This window comes from Typopeltis vanoorti, chromosome 1 (genome assembly GCF_054136105.1).
Source record: "Typopeltis vanoorti isolate ZY-2024b chromosome 1, IOZ_Tvanoo_1.0, whole genome shotgun sequence".
NCBI lineage: Eukaryota > Metazoa > Arthropoda > Arachnida > Uropygi > Thelyphonidae > Typopeltis > Typopeltis vanoorti.
The window spans coordinates 120964691-120980347 of NC_143549.1; the positions used below are offsets into that span (position 1 = coordinate 120964691).

Genomic DNA, 15657 nt, shown 5'->3' on the forward strand with positions numbered 1-15657 from the left:
AAAACTCTTCGTCTCCTGCTTAAAGAACATTACCTGGTGTGACGTGAGCTAGTTTGGCTTTAACAATGAATAAGTTCATGTGAAAAAATCACCCGAGATCATAAATCAATCTATTTACTATTAAATGCATTTCTTCGACTTTTTATCAATGACATATTAATGCAACATTTTCTTTAGATGTTGTGCATTTGTTTATCATTTATGAGAATTTGCAAGTGACATTGTTCCGGCCGGAGTGCCACACTTTTTTTCATGTCGATGACTAACCAACAAACAAGAATCACTTGCTTTATCATTTTTTTCTCTTTCTTTCTTTTTTTCTTTTTTTTTATAGCTCCTTGGAGGATCATAGTATTCTGAAATCACCTCTTTTATGTATCTTTAGTGTGAGTAAAGTTTTTATATTTCTACTACTGTGTGAAGTTTTACTGGATGCAGCATACATCTATCAGCTCTTTATAAGAAATGAATTCAATAAGCAACATACATGTTTTAAATGAAAGTAAACTTAACTCATTTACTTTCTGACTTAAATCCCTAGATTTAAGTCAGATGACAATCAACTGTCGCAGATTTTTTAAGTTAATCGGGAACCAAAATGTGCACCAAATATGTGCATATGATCTAAAAGTTCAAAGATTTCCGTTATAATTCGGAAAAGTTTCAAGCAGGATCATGGAACTATATCAGTATTGTGTTCTTCAGCATATGTCTCACTTCCTGTTACCCTTCTGCATTGAGGTAATCATATTTTTGTCATGACTCATTGCAGAACTGTATCTCATGTCATGCTGAATGAATAAGCATTCAACACGGCAAATTTTAGAGGAGCTACATATGGGGTATGAGCATTCAATTTTTCATGAAAAGGTGCACACTACTACTGTAGGTGAGCAATGATGAGCCACAAACTAAATAACAGTCGTTGAAAATGGAAAAGGTTCCATCCATCCAATTCTCTCCGTCCAAAATGGGTTGAGTGTCCTAATTAGGGATTTTACGCAATTCAATGCTGCCGGCTTACTACTGCTCTGCTTACCCCTTAAGGGTAAGTATTTTGTCAGTTAGTATGGGTGTGTTCACGCGGCCGGTTTGCGTCTGTTTTGAGAGTTGAAAAGCCCAAATTTCTGGGAGAAAAATCGTCACCCTCGTATGAGACTGGATAACTTACATTTAATTGAAAAAAACTCTGATAAATGTATTTTGCGTCAGAGTAGACGGGATTCCAACTCAAGTGTTTCCATCATAAAGGCTTCGTCGAAACCTAAGGCTCTAGGGAATTTCTCGAGACAAAAACAAAAAAAAAAAAAAAAAAAACAGACAAGTCCACTAAAAGATCAAAATCATTCTGACTGTTTTCTTTTCTAGTCAAAACGAAAGTGTGTGTCAAGAAGGACACAAACACATCCAAATTGGACAACAATCCGTCAGCAACATTATGTTCTGTGTTGTAACATTCGCAAAATGAATAAGAATAAAACCTTTGAAAAAGAGTTAAAAATGGAAACTAACTTCTCCACTTCATTCTATCTTCTTTATCCAGCGGGTTCTGGTGCAGCACTTCATTGCAAGCTTTCTATTATATTCTAACGATTCAACTCAGAAAAAAATGAAATCTCAAGTCTACAGTTAATTTGTAGAAAATACAACGCGAAAATTGAATATCGTCCCAAAAGATAATTTTGCGTATTATTTCGGGAGGATGAAAATTTCCCTAATGCCTGCTCAAATGAATTGGGGGAATTATTTTGAAAGTGAATGCAAACAAGCAGGTAGGTTTCCATGTTTGCTTGTATTCCCACAATCTGACGACCAGTTATTATAAAGAGTCAGCAAAGGTTGGTCGATTGGTAGAGTCTTCGCTACTAATGGCTCACGCAAAAGGTTAAGCAAGTCTGAGCTGCTGAGTAGTTGGAAAGGGCCCAATCGTTCGATGCTGTTGGCACTCTGCTGAGGACTGGCCAATCTCACAAGGTTAACTTCGGTCTGTAAACTGACGTATGTCAGACCTCTGTACCCTCGAGAGCAGGTGGGGGGATATGACAATATGACAACTATTATTAAAAAAAAAAGATAATTGTGAAAAAACATATAAGAATAACATAAAAATGCTTATCAACTCTAAAGATGAAGTTCTTTTCTCTACATGTAAAATATGTTTGCTTTTTCAAATGCAAGAAATGCAACTGTTACTGAATTTTACTATCAGAACCAGAACGTACTTTTCTAAACTCACTCATTCACTCACTTCTGGTAGAAACACTCGAAAAAAGTATACATTAGTGACAGAATAAAATGCATTGAGCATGGGAAGAAAGAAACATTTTGTATCATGATAATATAAAAACAAACTACCTCAAAAAAGCCAATTTATTTAGAAGTGTTAGCGATAGATGGTCCACTGAAAGGGAAGATGATTTCTAAAACTGTTTAAAGATGAGCATTTTGCTAGCAGAAGATTGAGCACATGGCCCGGCTATCACCTATTGAGATTTCACTGTAATTTCTAGAGTGACCTATATCATTCGATATTATTTTAATATTTCAAGCAAAACACATCATAACACTTACTTGAAAGGGTTCAAAATCATCATCCTTTTGTACCCCCGCTGTGTTCCCAACCACCAATACGCTGTCCTCCAAGACGGGATGAATCTTCCCTGTTAACGGTTGACTTCCTTGCTCCCGACAATCCAGATAAAACGTAACTCGATTTTCTCGGACACTGAAAGCCATCTGGTGCCATTTTCCATCAGCCATAGTAGTAACGAATGATACTTGAACATCATCCGGAGCAGAGAGTACTAGGCTGGTCCTTTCTCCGACGTACAAGCCAAAGTGTAACTCCTTTTTCTTGTAGATACCCATCAAATAACCCTCAGTAGCAGGCACGAGTCGAATGGTCGCTAATAAAGAGAACTCCCAAGGGAATGTAGCGGGAAGCACATCTTTGGCATGAGTTGACCACGAGCTTGTCGGAAGAATCGTGAATGCCGTTGGCCTGTCCAGAGGTTGAAGGCGAGCATGTCGGCGAAGCTGAACTGCTTGCAAGACGTCCACTATGTCTAGAGAAAGAACGTAACAATTTAATCGTGATTACTGAAGATAATTTATCATATTATGCATAAGTAAATCTATGATTTTATATTGCAAAGTATTCAACGAGAACTTCTTGTAAAGAACGCTGTTATCTGCGCACACTAAGGATAACGAGTCTCAGTTAAAAAAAAAAAAAAAAGAAAGATAATTAAAATTTTCAATGGAAAAGAATCTAAAGTGATTACAATGTCCATGTATATCCGATATTTCCTTTACAGAAGATTTTTATTTGCATACGAGCTTCATCATTCTAGAATGTGATACGTTTTTATCTGTTTCGAAAGACACTGGAATCCGTCGAAGCAATTGTGTGTAGGAAACACGCTGAAATCGATCTTCTGTTTTAAACATTGTTTAATAGAAAGATTAACTCTACGAACAAAGCTAGATTTTTCAGTACAGGAGAGTTTATAAAACAATTTACAACGTTTATTTATTATTATTTTTTTAACCATACAAATTTGTACTCGTTCATAGTTATTTGTTCTTTCTAAAATCACACGTTACATTCAAAATGTGAAGGATCTGGAAATACAGTTGAAGGACAACTTTTTTTTTTTCCGACCTTATGAATTGCATTTATTTTTCCAATGATGAAAACTGTTAAACTTTAAGGTGATATTATTCTTAAGACCAAATAGAAATGATTGGACTGGAAAGGGAACAGAGGAAGTTGCAAACATCAAGCATCATGTACGATCATATACAAAGCGAGTGGTAGATGATTCTCTACATCTACTAGGCAACTATTGTCTCTTAAATGGTGAAAACATCTGAGAAAAAGATGTTCTCTAGAGAAGTAGCAGTTCCGAATCATTTAATTCCGAATTATTTTAGCTCACTCACTACGGTGCTAAGATGTATTGGTTTAAACCTTTTGTAGATGGGATTATCAGAAACTTATCCAATCTGGATATCGTCAGAGTCACCTTACATCATACTACTCTCCTGCCCAGACGGATGCAAATTATCATACTGTTCCAGTACGTGAATATCCCACGACTTACTCACCCTCCTTGAAGAGAAATGTGAGTGACAGCACCCTCTTCATTCAAAATTCTGTTGACCTCTTCAAGCCTTTCCTGGTCTACTTTTAAAACGTTTATATTTTATTAAAATCAGTTTCAAACCACTTCATACAAAAAGTGTAATAAAAGAACAAAACGGTATCTGACAATCTAGTAATTTTGTCTTAAATATTTCCATATGTTAAATATGGAATAATTTGTCCTTTATATGGCGGATGGAGAGTGTAATAATTCAGGATCAGTTAACTATCTTCAGTGCTTTCGATGGCGGAAAACGATCTCATACGGAGGTGGAAGGGATTTTTAATTGCACAAAACAGACAAACTTTTCAGAAGAACACACACAATTAACAGCCATTATACAATGGCTCAAAGGCTTGCTTGCTTCGACAATAATAATTAAAAAAAAAAAAATGTTCGATACCTGAAGGAGGCGAAATCTTCTTTTGCCATCGAAAAGGCAATTAATAAATACCCCAGTGTAAATGATAATATCTTGCTTCATTTTATGGGATAATAAACTTCAAAATGGACGCACCGAGCTGCGGTGTAAGGCCTACTATGTTTTTCCATGCAATTTCATTGCTTGGTAAATGTGACAATCAGTCTCCTTTCCTCTTTATATATTTAGATATAAAAAGAGAGAAGAGAAGAGAACTGTTTCTTTCTTTATACTGCTCTCTCTCTCTCTCTCTCTCTCTCAGTTTTCTCTTTGGCACCAGAAATGTTCCGGATTTGAATCCTAGGTGTATCATGGATGTTTGTGCAAGTCTTTTGATGCAGATCATACGATGTTAACAATTTTGATAAACTACTTTCGCAGCATGCTTTATGTCGGTGGATGATGGCCTCCCATTTCTATATGAACGTGGAATCTAACCAGTATAAAATTTAGCAAGCTTATATTTATTGAGAAATAGAAAGAAATTACTGGTAACAATGTTGTGGGTAGACAAAAGGTCTCCAAGAACATGTATGGTATCGATAAAAACTGCATGCCTGTTGTTCATGTTATCATCCATTTAAACTAGAACAAATGGTACACTGCTAGATGTAAGGCGGTATGCCAGAAATAGCCTCCGCCAGAATCATAACTGAGATTATTATCATGATTTGAAAATGATGGCGATAAACAGCTTTCTCTGTTTGTTTGTTTTTTTCCTGTTTTTTGTGTCAGTCCTATCCAAGGGATGTTATGAAACTATCATACAATATCGTGGGTATGATAAGGACTATATAATCCGAAACTCTGTTCTAGAGACTAAACGTCAGGTCTCTAATAAACTGGGATGTGGTCTCACATATAACGATGAAATTTTTCTCCTGCCTAAAGAAATTCATAAAGATTTATGTTACAGCGGGATTCGAACCCACAGCCATATAGAGTGAGAAGACACTGTCCATTCGGCCAACGATGTCAGCACCACATAAATACAACGTATATTCAAGAATCCACGTATATCCAAGGCTGTCCGTCGAAATAACCTTTGATGTTAAATGCCCTGACTCCATACGGATTCTATGGTGTTTCCTTTAATGAAACAAACTACGTAAAAAATAGGATTTGAAAGTCGTACCAGGAATAAAAATACAATGTTAATGCAAATGGAATGATGTAATATAAAATTTCTCTTTTTTAGCGAAATTTATTTAATCCTGTATGTTAAGCTTTAAAACTGATATACCAATTTATTGTGAAAGTTCAGGTAGAAGTCACTTAGATAAATTTTATGTGATAGCAGCAAAAATAGTGGGGTTAATGGAATTATTAATTTTTTAGTAGATCATCTTAGAAATGTTTAAGATAAAAATGATTATCAGTCGAGGCTATGGTTATCTCGCAGAGTCAGTGTTCAGGGTGAATTTATTTATTTATTTATCAGTTAGACAATAATTTAGTTTTGAATACCTGCACATGGAAACATGTTACATGCTCTCTGCTCTCCATCAGTTTTTGAACAGGTGATGGTATCATTACAAAGACGTCTCCTCTGTTGCACTCCTCCACCACAAGTGGCGCTACAAGGGATCCATTCTGCCCACGGTCTCCATCCTGAAATCAAAAATAATTTTGTTAAATACATGAACAAGGTAAATCATAAGAAAGATAACGGTCTTTTATGCAAATTTTGGAATCACCATTTGTTTTTGAATATTTGAAATTACTCCTGGTCACAACTGGTTGATGTTATGGGCTGGCCTAATTTGACTGAATTTTAGGATCAATCCTCATTAGACAAATTTCCAAAATTAATTCTTTAAGCAGAGGCTGTTTCATCTTTCTTCATTTATGATTTACTAATTCGTTTCATCTAGATTTAATTTCGTTAGCTTCCCCCCCCTCCCTGAAAATCATTACCTTTTAAAGCAATATAATAACATGCTTGTCAGTGATGTGATCCGCACCTGTGTGCCTTGCATTAATACAATAAATTTATTACACATCATACTTCTATTGAAAATATTCCTACAACCATAACAGTTAGATATTTTAATGCTTTTAGAAAATATTTAAATCAACGTAACAAATTGAATGTATGCTTATTTTTGTGAAAAAGTTTGGAAGAATCGTATGTGTAGCCTAAAAGAAAATAAGCTCATTTAAGTAAGAAAATGCGAAAAGATTACTGATAGTTAGAATGGTAGATTTCATTGTGCGATATGATTTTTATCTAAATCAGTGATTCCCAAACGGTGCACTGGGGCGCCACGAAACAAATATTCCAATATTTTCTTGAAATGACACTCAGCCCACGTGGTTTTAGAATCGGACCATTCGATGTATTGATGGATCGTGCGAAAATCAACGTGTATGGAACAGGAAATGAGGGTGGCCGTGTCCAGTTTGATTCCAAGATTTGAGATGTGTAGTACAGGCTCACCCGTCCCACTAATTACGATTTATTTATTCAATCACTTGGTTGTTCAAAATATGTACTTATTTAATACTTTTTACATAAATTGTTTGTGAATTTCAAATGCGTGTTTCATTTATTTATTTTTTTTTAACTAACCTAACTGCACCACTGCGCACAGCAACTGTTAGGTAGGCATCTGACTTTGGTCGCCATGGAAAAAATCCTGATACACTAAGGGCGCCGTGAACCGAATAAGTTTGGGAACCAGTGATCTAAATGATTTGAATTGAAAATCGACATCCCAGTATGAGATCACTATCCTTATTGAAGATCCAAAGTAGCTTGAATTAAAAAAGACATGTATCATACAATATTATGTCTATAGAACAAGTTTTTCTGATTTTCTAATTTATAGCACCCCATAGTTATTAATGTACTACAGTTTTTTTATATTAAAAACCTGTTAAAAAAAAGAAAAGTTGTAATACATTAGTACTGTGAGAGGATTAAGGATATGATAATCCGAGAATCCTGTTCTGGAGACCGCACATAGAACTTTCAAATAGGAAAAATCGGAAAGGCACATTACACAAAGAAGCAGAATAAGCAGAGCTGCTTAACAGTGAGATGAACTTTATCTCCCACTTAAAGACATTCATAAACATCCCTGCCACACTGAGATTCGAACTCACGGGCGGTAGAGCGGAGTATTATCCATTTGGCTAATCAGACCCGCTTCGAAGCCCCTTGAAACACTTCATGAGTGAGATTGTTATAATAAACTAAATAAAATACGAGCGATTCCGATCCCACCTTTATTCTATGCTGAAAAGCAATTTGAATCTGTATAATTTTAATAATTTTAATATTAATAATAATGATAAACAATTAGCAATAAATAATAATAATTAATAATTAACACATAATTTTAATATTATGTAAATAAGGTGGTAAAGTCAACTAAACGTAAATCTTTATACTTTACTACATCGGTGATGCGTTTTTTTTTTTTCCTAAAGTTTAATCGCTTCAGTAGAATTTTTAATCCTAAGTAAATGACAACTTTCACTTTTTCAATCGGAATGCAATTAACCTGCTGTAGTTTAAATTTCCTTTATTCCAAGTGTGCAAAAAATATTTGAACGGAAAAGTTATTAGTATTGCATATTTACATTTTGCAAGTTAAAAATTACACATTTCACATTTTTGACATTTTTATTAAAATATTTGCGTGGAACACTTACATTTGACAGGTGATCATCTCTTCCTTCATTGTGATTTGCATTTCTTTTGCTATTGTGATCAAGACCGTGCTATCAAATGTATTGATTTCATTTCCAATTTCCGATCAGAAGTCTATGTAGAAATACAGTTTATTACATGTAGCTTTACAGAACTGTTATTCGTTTATCTCCTCCCCCCATAATCTGGCATTGAATTAACTTTCAAGGCATCCCCTCGAATTCCTCCTCTTTCCATTTTGAGAAATAACCCGATGTCGTTCAGTCATATTAATGATATTAATGACTTATCATTATGATTCTATGGCTCGTAAAGTACAAGTGATACCCTTCGGTTGGTTTGAATCATTTCAAGGATAACTGGATGTGTAGGCTTTTCAACCAATGTGAGAGCCGGACTCACATTTGAAAGAAGTTTGGAGAAGTTTCTCCCTTAAGAAGCCTAGCTAGCTAGCCGCTGAAACATTCAGATTTCACATGCAATGTTTGTCTCATAGTCTTAGCTTCTCCCTAGCCAAGGCTATAAGGTGAATAAAATCAGCGTCTTCTTATCTCGTCATTCCATGGAGGTTGGATTCAGGGTCCCAAAAGGAGCCCAAATGTGAAACTGCTTCCTTATAATTACAACTTATAATAATTATAAGTTGTAATAATAAGGAAGTAATTATAATTATAAGAAATTATAAGTTGTAATTATAAGGAAGTAATTTATAATTATAAGAAATTATACTTATAAATAATTATAATTAGTACGATGTTTATGCTTTTATTATATTGCAGGTATCATATCGAATAAACATTGTGTTTTCCCCAAAATGAAAAGATGGCACGAATGTGAATATGAATTATAAATAAGCTAATCTCTCATAAAGTGTTATATCACTACGTGATAAAGTCATTCAGAATGAGGACTGAGGAACTTGCAATAATTTTCAAAATCATTCGGTTTATTTATTTATTTTTCCATGATATGGTGTAAGCTGACTGCACTGTGAAGATCCTGTTAGGACGATGCACTAAAAATATCATTTTCCCGAAACCGTCAGAAACAGATTACGGCAACTTTAAGCTGTTGGAAGCCTTAGCTAAAGTGGTATTATCTCTCTCTCTCTCTCTCTCTCTCTCTCTCTATCCGTATGTCCTACTCTTGTATACTTGAATACCTGCTCCAACCACTCCTCCCATTAAAAGGGATCTGACGCTCTTCTCCGAACCGACCTTTCGCACACCGTGCGTGAACGTCATACCAGTATTTGTGTCGGTGCCGACAGTTAAGTACTGCTTTGTTGCCAACCTTTCGCCTTGAGCATCAATGTCAACACGAGAGTCGTGATGGGTTAGGGAATCAGCTGCGCATTACCCCCAGGAAGAAAGGTAAGTGCTGAAGGGATGGTTAAAAAAAAAAGAAAAAAAAGAAAAAGAAAAGAAACATGAACATGAAACCGTTAAGAGTGCTCTGAAGGTCACGTAATATAATGTCTTTGTTAGCTTTCGATTCTTTTGTTGTAGTTTGATTAGACCTAAAATCCAAAGGAGTCTCTAGGAAATGTCTTTGAAGACATCCAGCTCCCCCGTTTCCTTCTAATCTAGGATTATCTGAAGAGTGTTCGTGTTGGTTTTTACAATAAAAGGGCGGAGTGCGGTTTACAATGGTGATGACCTAAAAAGTTTTTGGAATGTGTCTTTTTGTTTCATTTTCATATTTTATTGTTTGTTGTAATGTCTGTGTATAGCACATTAATAAATGTGTTCTTGATAACACGTGGAATCAGACGATTTTGTCACTAACGGTCAACAATAATAAAAAAAATCAATGAATCATTTAGGTTGAATGCTTAAGTAATTTTTTTTATTATTTTTTACAGTCCAGTCGCAAAATCGTCTAATTCGAACAATTTTATTTTAAGACTTCAAACTTGTGCAAAGCGAAAGACTAGAACATGCTTCAAAGAAGATGCAAATGACTGCAAACATTCGAAGCCGATCCTGTCACATGCAAAATGAATAGCTAAATTCGGTGCTTCAAGAAAAACTATGTCAAACACTTCCGCATGAATTGACACCAAAAGTTCAGCATTGTCCACGCGCTATCTGAATAGAATTGGTCTTGAACTCTCGGGAGAAAAGTGTCATCAAACAAATTGTTATCTGGGATAAAAGTCGATTTATCCCTGAAAAGTAATTTTTATCAAAATCATGTTATGCATCTGTTAAAATTTCAAGGCCGTAGTGCATTTTGATACTGTTTCTAGAAGAGAGCACCATCAACGCTGACTTATTCTCAACAAGTAGGACGAGTGCATACTGTTTATGCGCGAACTATACCCGTTACTAGTCACCCGAAAGTAGGTGGTCCTCCAACAAGACAAGCGCAGACGTTGATAACATCGTTGATATCAAGTTGAGAGTTTCTCACCTCCAATTCTTCTAACAATACCTTCAATATTTCTTCGCTAGGTCTATCGATATGATGGATATTCCCTGGAGGAATAATCGTGATATCGGTTCGTATTGAACTGCATGCAGAGAGGTGGAGCAAATAATATTTAGCAAAATCGTTATCTTTTGTTGTATAATGTTTCTCTTCGTAATTTTGTGAATATAATAACTTTATTTTCGATTTTTGAAAATCAAATAAATTAAAATTCCAAAAAAAAAAAAAAACGTTAAGACTACCCTTGTAGTCGAGAGAAACTAGCCGATTTTGTTTACATATAAAAATAAGCGTATTATTTTCATTTAACACGGCATAGATTTCGCAAAGGCTTGTTGAAAATTATAAAAGTTTCCAAAGTTTTAATTGGTAGTCGTAGGAAGCTCACACAATTCAATAACTTTTGCATTTTTGTTCTTTAAATGCAAGCTAAAATCATGAAAATATGAAGCCAAGTGTTCGTGTAATGTGAAATTGCTTGGTTTTGTCTCCTGGTAACTGGAATTTTCCTTCTGTAAACCGATCAAATGAACATCCATAATCTGTCCAGCGATGAGAGACATAGAATGAGCATATGCTCCCAAACTTAATTAACATGGATTACCATTACCATTACCATTACCATATATTTTAATATTATTAATTTTTTTCACCTAGAAGAACAGTTTGTAGATACAGGCCATTGTAGAAACAGGACTATTCGTTCAATCTTAGCTTAATAGAGATGAACTGTTAAAAAAATCCTTATTAGTACTCTGTAGTAACTGGTTGGTTATCTTGGGTGAAAATTGCATGCAGAAAAAACATTAGCGAATTCAAAGATTGATCATCTTAAAATTATGAGAAAAATATATCCACTGAATCCTTCATTCAAAAGGTTTCGGTTAAAAACTCCAAAGATAAAAGTAGCGATCAAATTAAAGATATCGTCAACAATTTTAAATAAGAAAAATCAAGTATTTAGTTACCTAGTAACGAGGCTACTTTATTTCTGAATAGTCAGCCGGAAGGCATAAGGGTTTACTTTGAAATTAATGACTAAATTTACTTCCGTAAGTGTGGTCTCTCTCTCTTGATGCACACAAGGGACTTCTTTCTGAGAGGTCATGGTTAGTTAATTATCAGTGTGAAAAGCTAAGGATAGGAAGGAAAGGATTAAAGGAAAAGAAGATAGGTTAGAATGGGTAAGGAAAGAGCAGAGTGTAGTTGGCAAATGAAAAATACCGTTACTAGAGTTCCACCGCCTCCCAACCGAGAACACACCTTGCTTCTTATAGAATCAATACAATCGGATACATTAACAATACTAAGTCCTATTCCTGTAAATAATTCGGTAGTTTTCCAACCGAAGAATTCGCCTTAGTAAAATTGACGATCTTAAATGATAAAACAATTTGTGACTGGTTGACACGAGCAATATTATTAATCGAAGAAGTTAATTGTCACTATAATTATGCATGATATAAATATCTTTATACAAAAACCAGTTACTAGCTGATTATGTGTACGCTGGCTACATCTTGATACCTAAGAGCTACAACGGCATCACGAAGGAGTTTAATGGAATTTTACCTCACCAGCTCAGCTTCTAATAAATCGCCCACACACAGAGAGACATAAACCAGTCTGGGGGATGCGAGGGGGGGGGGATAACTGTTCATTGCTTTTTCAAAAACGCCTCTTAAGTCATCAGCGCTCAGTTGGCAAGTGAGAAAAAGACAGCTGACGAGTGGGCGTGTATTTCTGTTTCAAAGTAACTAAAAGGGCTAATAACTGAGCGGTGTTAATACACAGGGGGATCATTGTTTGGATCACGTATGTTAGTAGGGCGGAAATTTTTGTACTAAGTGAAGTTTTATGTCTTCTGTCGGTTCCTTATGTTCGTTGGCGTTGAGAACGACTCACATTTCATGTGATCGGAACTAGTTGTAAGTAGAATTCATTTCAAAAAGCAATCTCCTAACTTTAGGAACAGTGAAAGCAAGAGAAAAAAGAGAGAGAGAGAGAGAGAGAGAGAGAGTAACAAATGGGTGTAGAGAGATAGAAAAACAATGACAAAGTGCAGGAAAGGGAGATAAGATTAGATAAAAATGCCCTAAACGGTGATAGGACATTTGTGTAATCATATATTTTTTTACATATATTTACAAATATTTACATATATGCAATAATCATCTTAAGTAACATTCCAACATGTTATTTTACAATGTACTGCAACTACAAAGTGCTGCAGATTATGGTTCATTTTCCACATTCGCTTTCTATAAAAAAATTCAATAATTTTTATCATTTTTAAAAAAACCAGAACAATATGTTTTGTTAAGAATGAAATTCATACAAATTTTTCGATGAATAAGATTACATTTTTACAGTATTTATACAAAAATAATAAATTATATATATTTATAATTTTTGCTTTAATATATTTAAGAGCTGTAACTACATCACTTAATGTGATATATGGATTTTTTCCCCCTTGTATTGATGTAGGTTGAGATGTAATGTCTCAGCTTGCATCCTCGAAGCGTTTTACTAAGCTTATCTAAGGATGACACCGGTTATTTATTGGTTTGATTGCCGTGTTGGGAAGTAGGCCGATGTTTGATAGGTCTGATATTTACTACTGTCATAAGAAGAGAAATTCATTCACACGCACACGCACGATAATTTTCAATATCATAACGCGTCACTGAAGTGGAAAGCTTGAACTAATATATTTGTTTCATTAAGTGTGTAGGGTGCATATATAATTTATTTCTTGTTCATAGTAAGTCCTTAAGGTTCTTTTCAGGCTATTATAATTTGTAAGGCTCCTGTATTCAAAAGGTAGTAATTAACATGCCTAGGATGTAGAAGCTTCGAGTTGCCTTTCCGTTATTATTATATTTATATGTGATATTATTAGTTGTCTGAGGTCTTGTTATATGATACGTATTTCTGGCTGTCCTGTAGTTGGCATCGAAATAATATTTTAGCGTTGTTGCATAGTGTCAAAAGTGTTTTGCTGTTAGTGTTTTGTGTTCTGACATTGCTGTATATACAGCCGGTATTGTCTCTTTGTTCCCCAAAGATAAGCTTTAGCATTTTGTACTGCAACGATATTAATTTATTTACTTTGTAGTGCGCACAGAACGCATACGTTGTTATAGCGTATCTTAGTATATTTTGGCATAGTGCTTTGTATAGTGTTTTTAGGCATGTGGGAACTATGTACTATGTCTTTTAACCTGTAAAGTTTGCCATTTATTGTTCGGAGTTTGTTTTATAGTTTATCTGGCTATTCCAATTCATATCTGCATCGAAGTAAATTCCAAGGTATCGTATTGTTTCAACCTGAGTGAAGGTAGTGGTTTTACTGTTCTGCGTGTGTTTTATGTTGGAGAGTGGATGTTGGGTGGCTATATGTATATATATTCCACAACAACTAAACTGCAATAATTACGCCAATTTACAAACATAGTAAAAGAAACGATATTCAGAACTACAGACCAATAACTACCCTACCAGTCATTTCAAAAATTCTAGAAAAAATAACACACACCAGACTACAGAACTATCTATAGAAGTACAACATCATCTCACAAAACCAATACGGCTTTCAGAAAACAAAAAAGCATCATCACTTTATTAGAAGACATCGCCGACGCAATAAACAATGCTCTTGACAAAAGCAAGTACGCCGTCCTTATACTGCTTGACTTAATCAAAGCATTCGATATACTTGAACATGACATACTACTCACCAAACTATACTCAATAGTTATAAGAGGAACACTGCATACATGATTCAGGAACTACCTCTCAAACAGAACACAAGTAACAAAAATAGGTACATGTCACTGCCGGGGTATACAAAAAAACACAGTGTCCTTCAAGGCGCCATATTATCACCCACTATATTTAATATATACATTAATGATATTCATAACATGGCCATGAGAAGTCAAATATTTCAGTACGCAGATGTCACCGCACTACTAGCAATCCACACAGACATGAACACGGTTCCCCTCAAAGCACAACAAGACCTAAATGAAATCACAACATACTTCTACCAAAACTCGATTGTAATCAACCGCACCAAAACACAGATGTTGATAATACACAACCCAAGAATCATGCGCCCTGCACCACTATCGATACACTGTCACAGATACCACTGCATAAACAACAAAAAAACCTGCCAATGTCCCGAAATCAAACCTGTAACACATGCAAAATACCTTGGTCTCTACACAGATTGCCACCTTAAATCGATAAATTATATAGAATTCCTACATACCAAACTCCGCATCAACGCAGCAAAACTCTTCCCAGTAAAAGACATTATTCCATCCAATATAAAAAACTCCTATATCACGTACTGTTATACTATATACTTTACTGTTATACAATATCCGAGTAGGTATCTGTGAATCCCTACTCGGATACGGTATAACAGTCTATGCAAACACATCAACAGCCACCTAACAAAATTAGAAATATTACATGGGAAACTTGTATCAACTGTGATTTGGACACTTTATACGCAACAACCAATATCCGACCTGCACATGGCGACACACAGAATCATGAGCATTAAAAACTGAAACACTACATGACATTAATAAGGAATTACTTCAACATTACCTATAGAAACAACAGAGACACATATCGCATACATGACCCACAACAACTCTTTATATCTCTACCCTTCAACAACTCATACGGTTCTTTTGTGAGATCACGTCAGATACCCACGGAACTCAACAACCTACCAAGAAATTTGAAACACATAGATAACTACAGAACATTAAAACACGAACTCTGGAAAATATACCAACAAAGTTAATATACCAGTAAACCTAATATACACATCACAAATCACCAGCATACTATGCCTACATCCTATACATAAACAGTAACAACAACATAAATAGTGAAGGCTAATCCCACTCTCTTCATAAAAGCTAACCCACGCTTCGGAATAAGTGGGATTAATCTGCCTTACTTATCCA

General features: G+C 35.0%; 1 protein-coding gene across 4 annotated transcripts in view; it reads right to left on the bottom strand.

Annotated features, from left to right (window-relative positions):
• Positions 1-15657, bottom strand: part of LOC150110364 (uncharacterized) — a 192322-nt gene that overhangs the window by 117625 nt on the left and 59040 nt on the right. For all 4 annotated transcript variants that reach the window (XR_016548367.1, XM_090393266.1, XM_090393257.1 and 1 more), the window contains exons 2-3: positions 6037-6180; positions 2572-3065 (exon numbers count right to left, since the gene is read on the bottom strand). Coding sequence is in view for 3 of the 4 variants with exons in the window: in XM_090393266.1 (XP_090249392.1) it covers positions 2572-3065; positions 6037-6180 (638 nt within the window). In the remaining variant the exon portion in view is untranslated. The remainder of the gene's footprint in view (positions 1-2571; positions 3066-6036; positions 6181-15657) is intronic.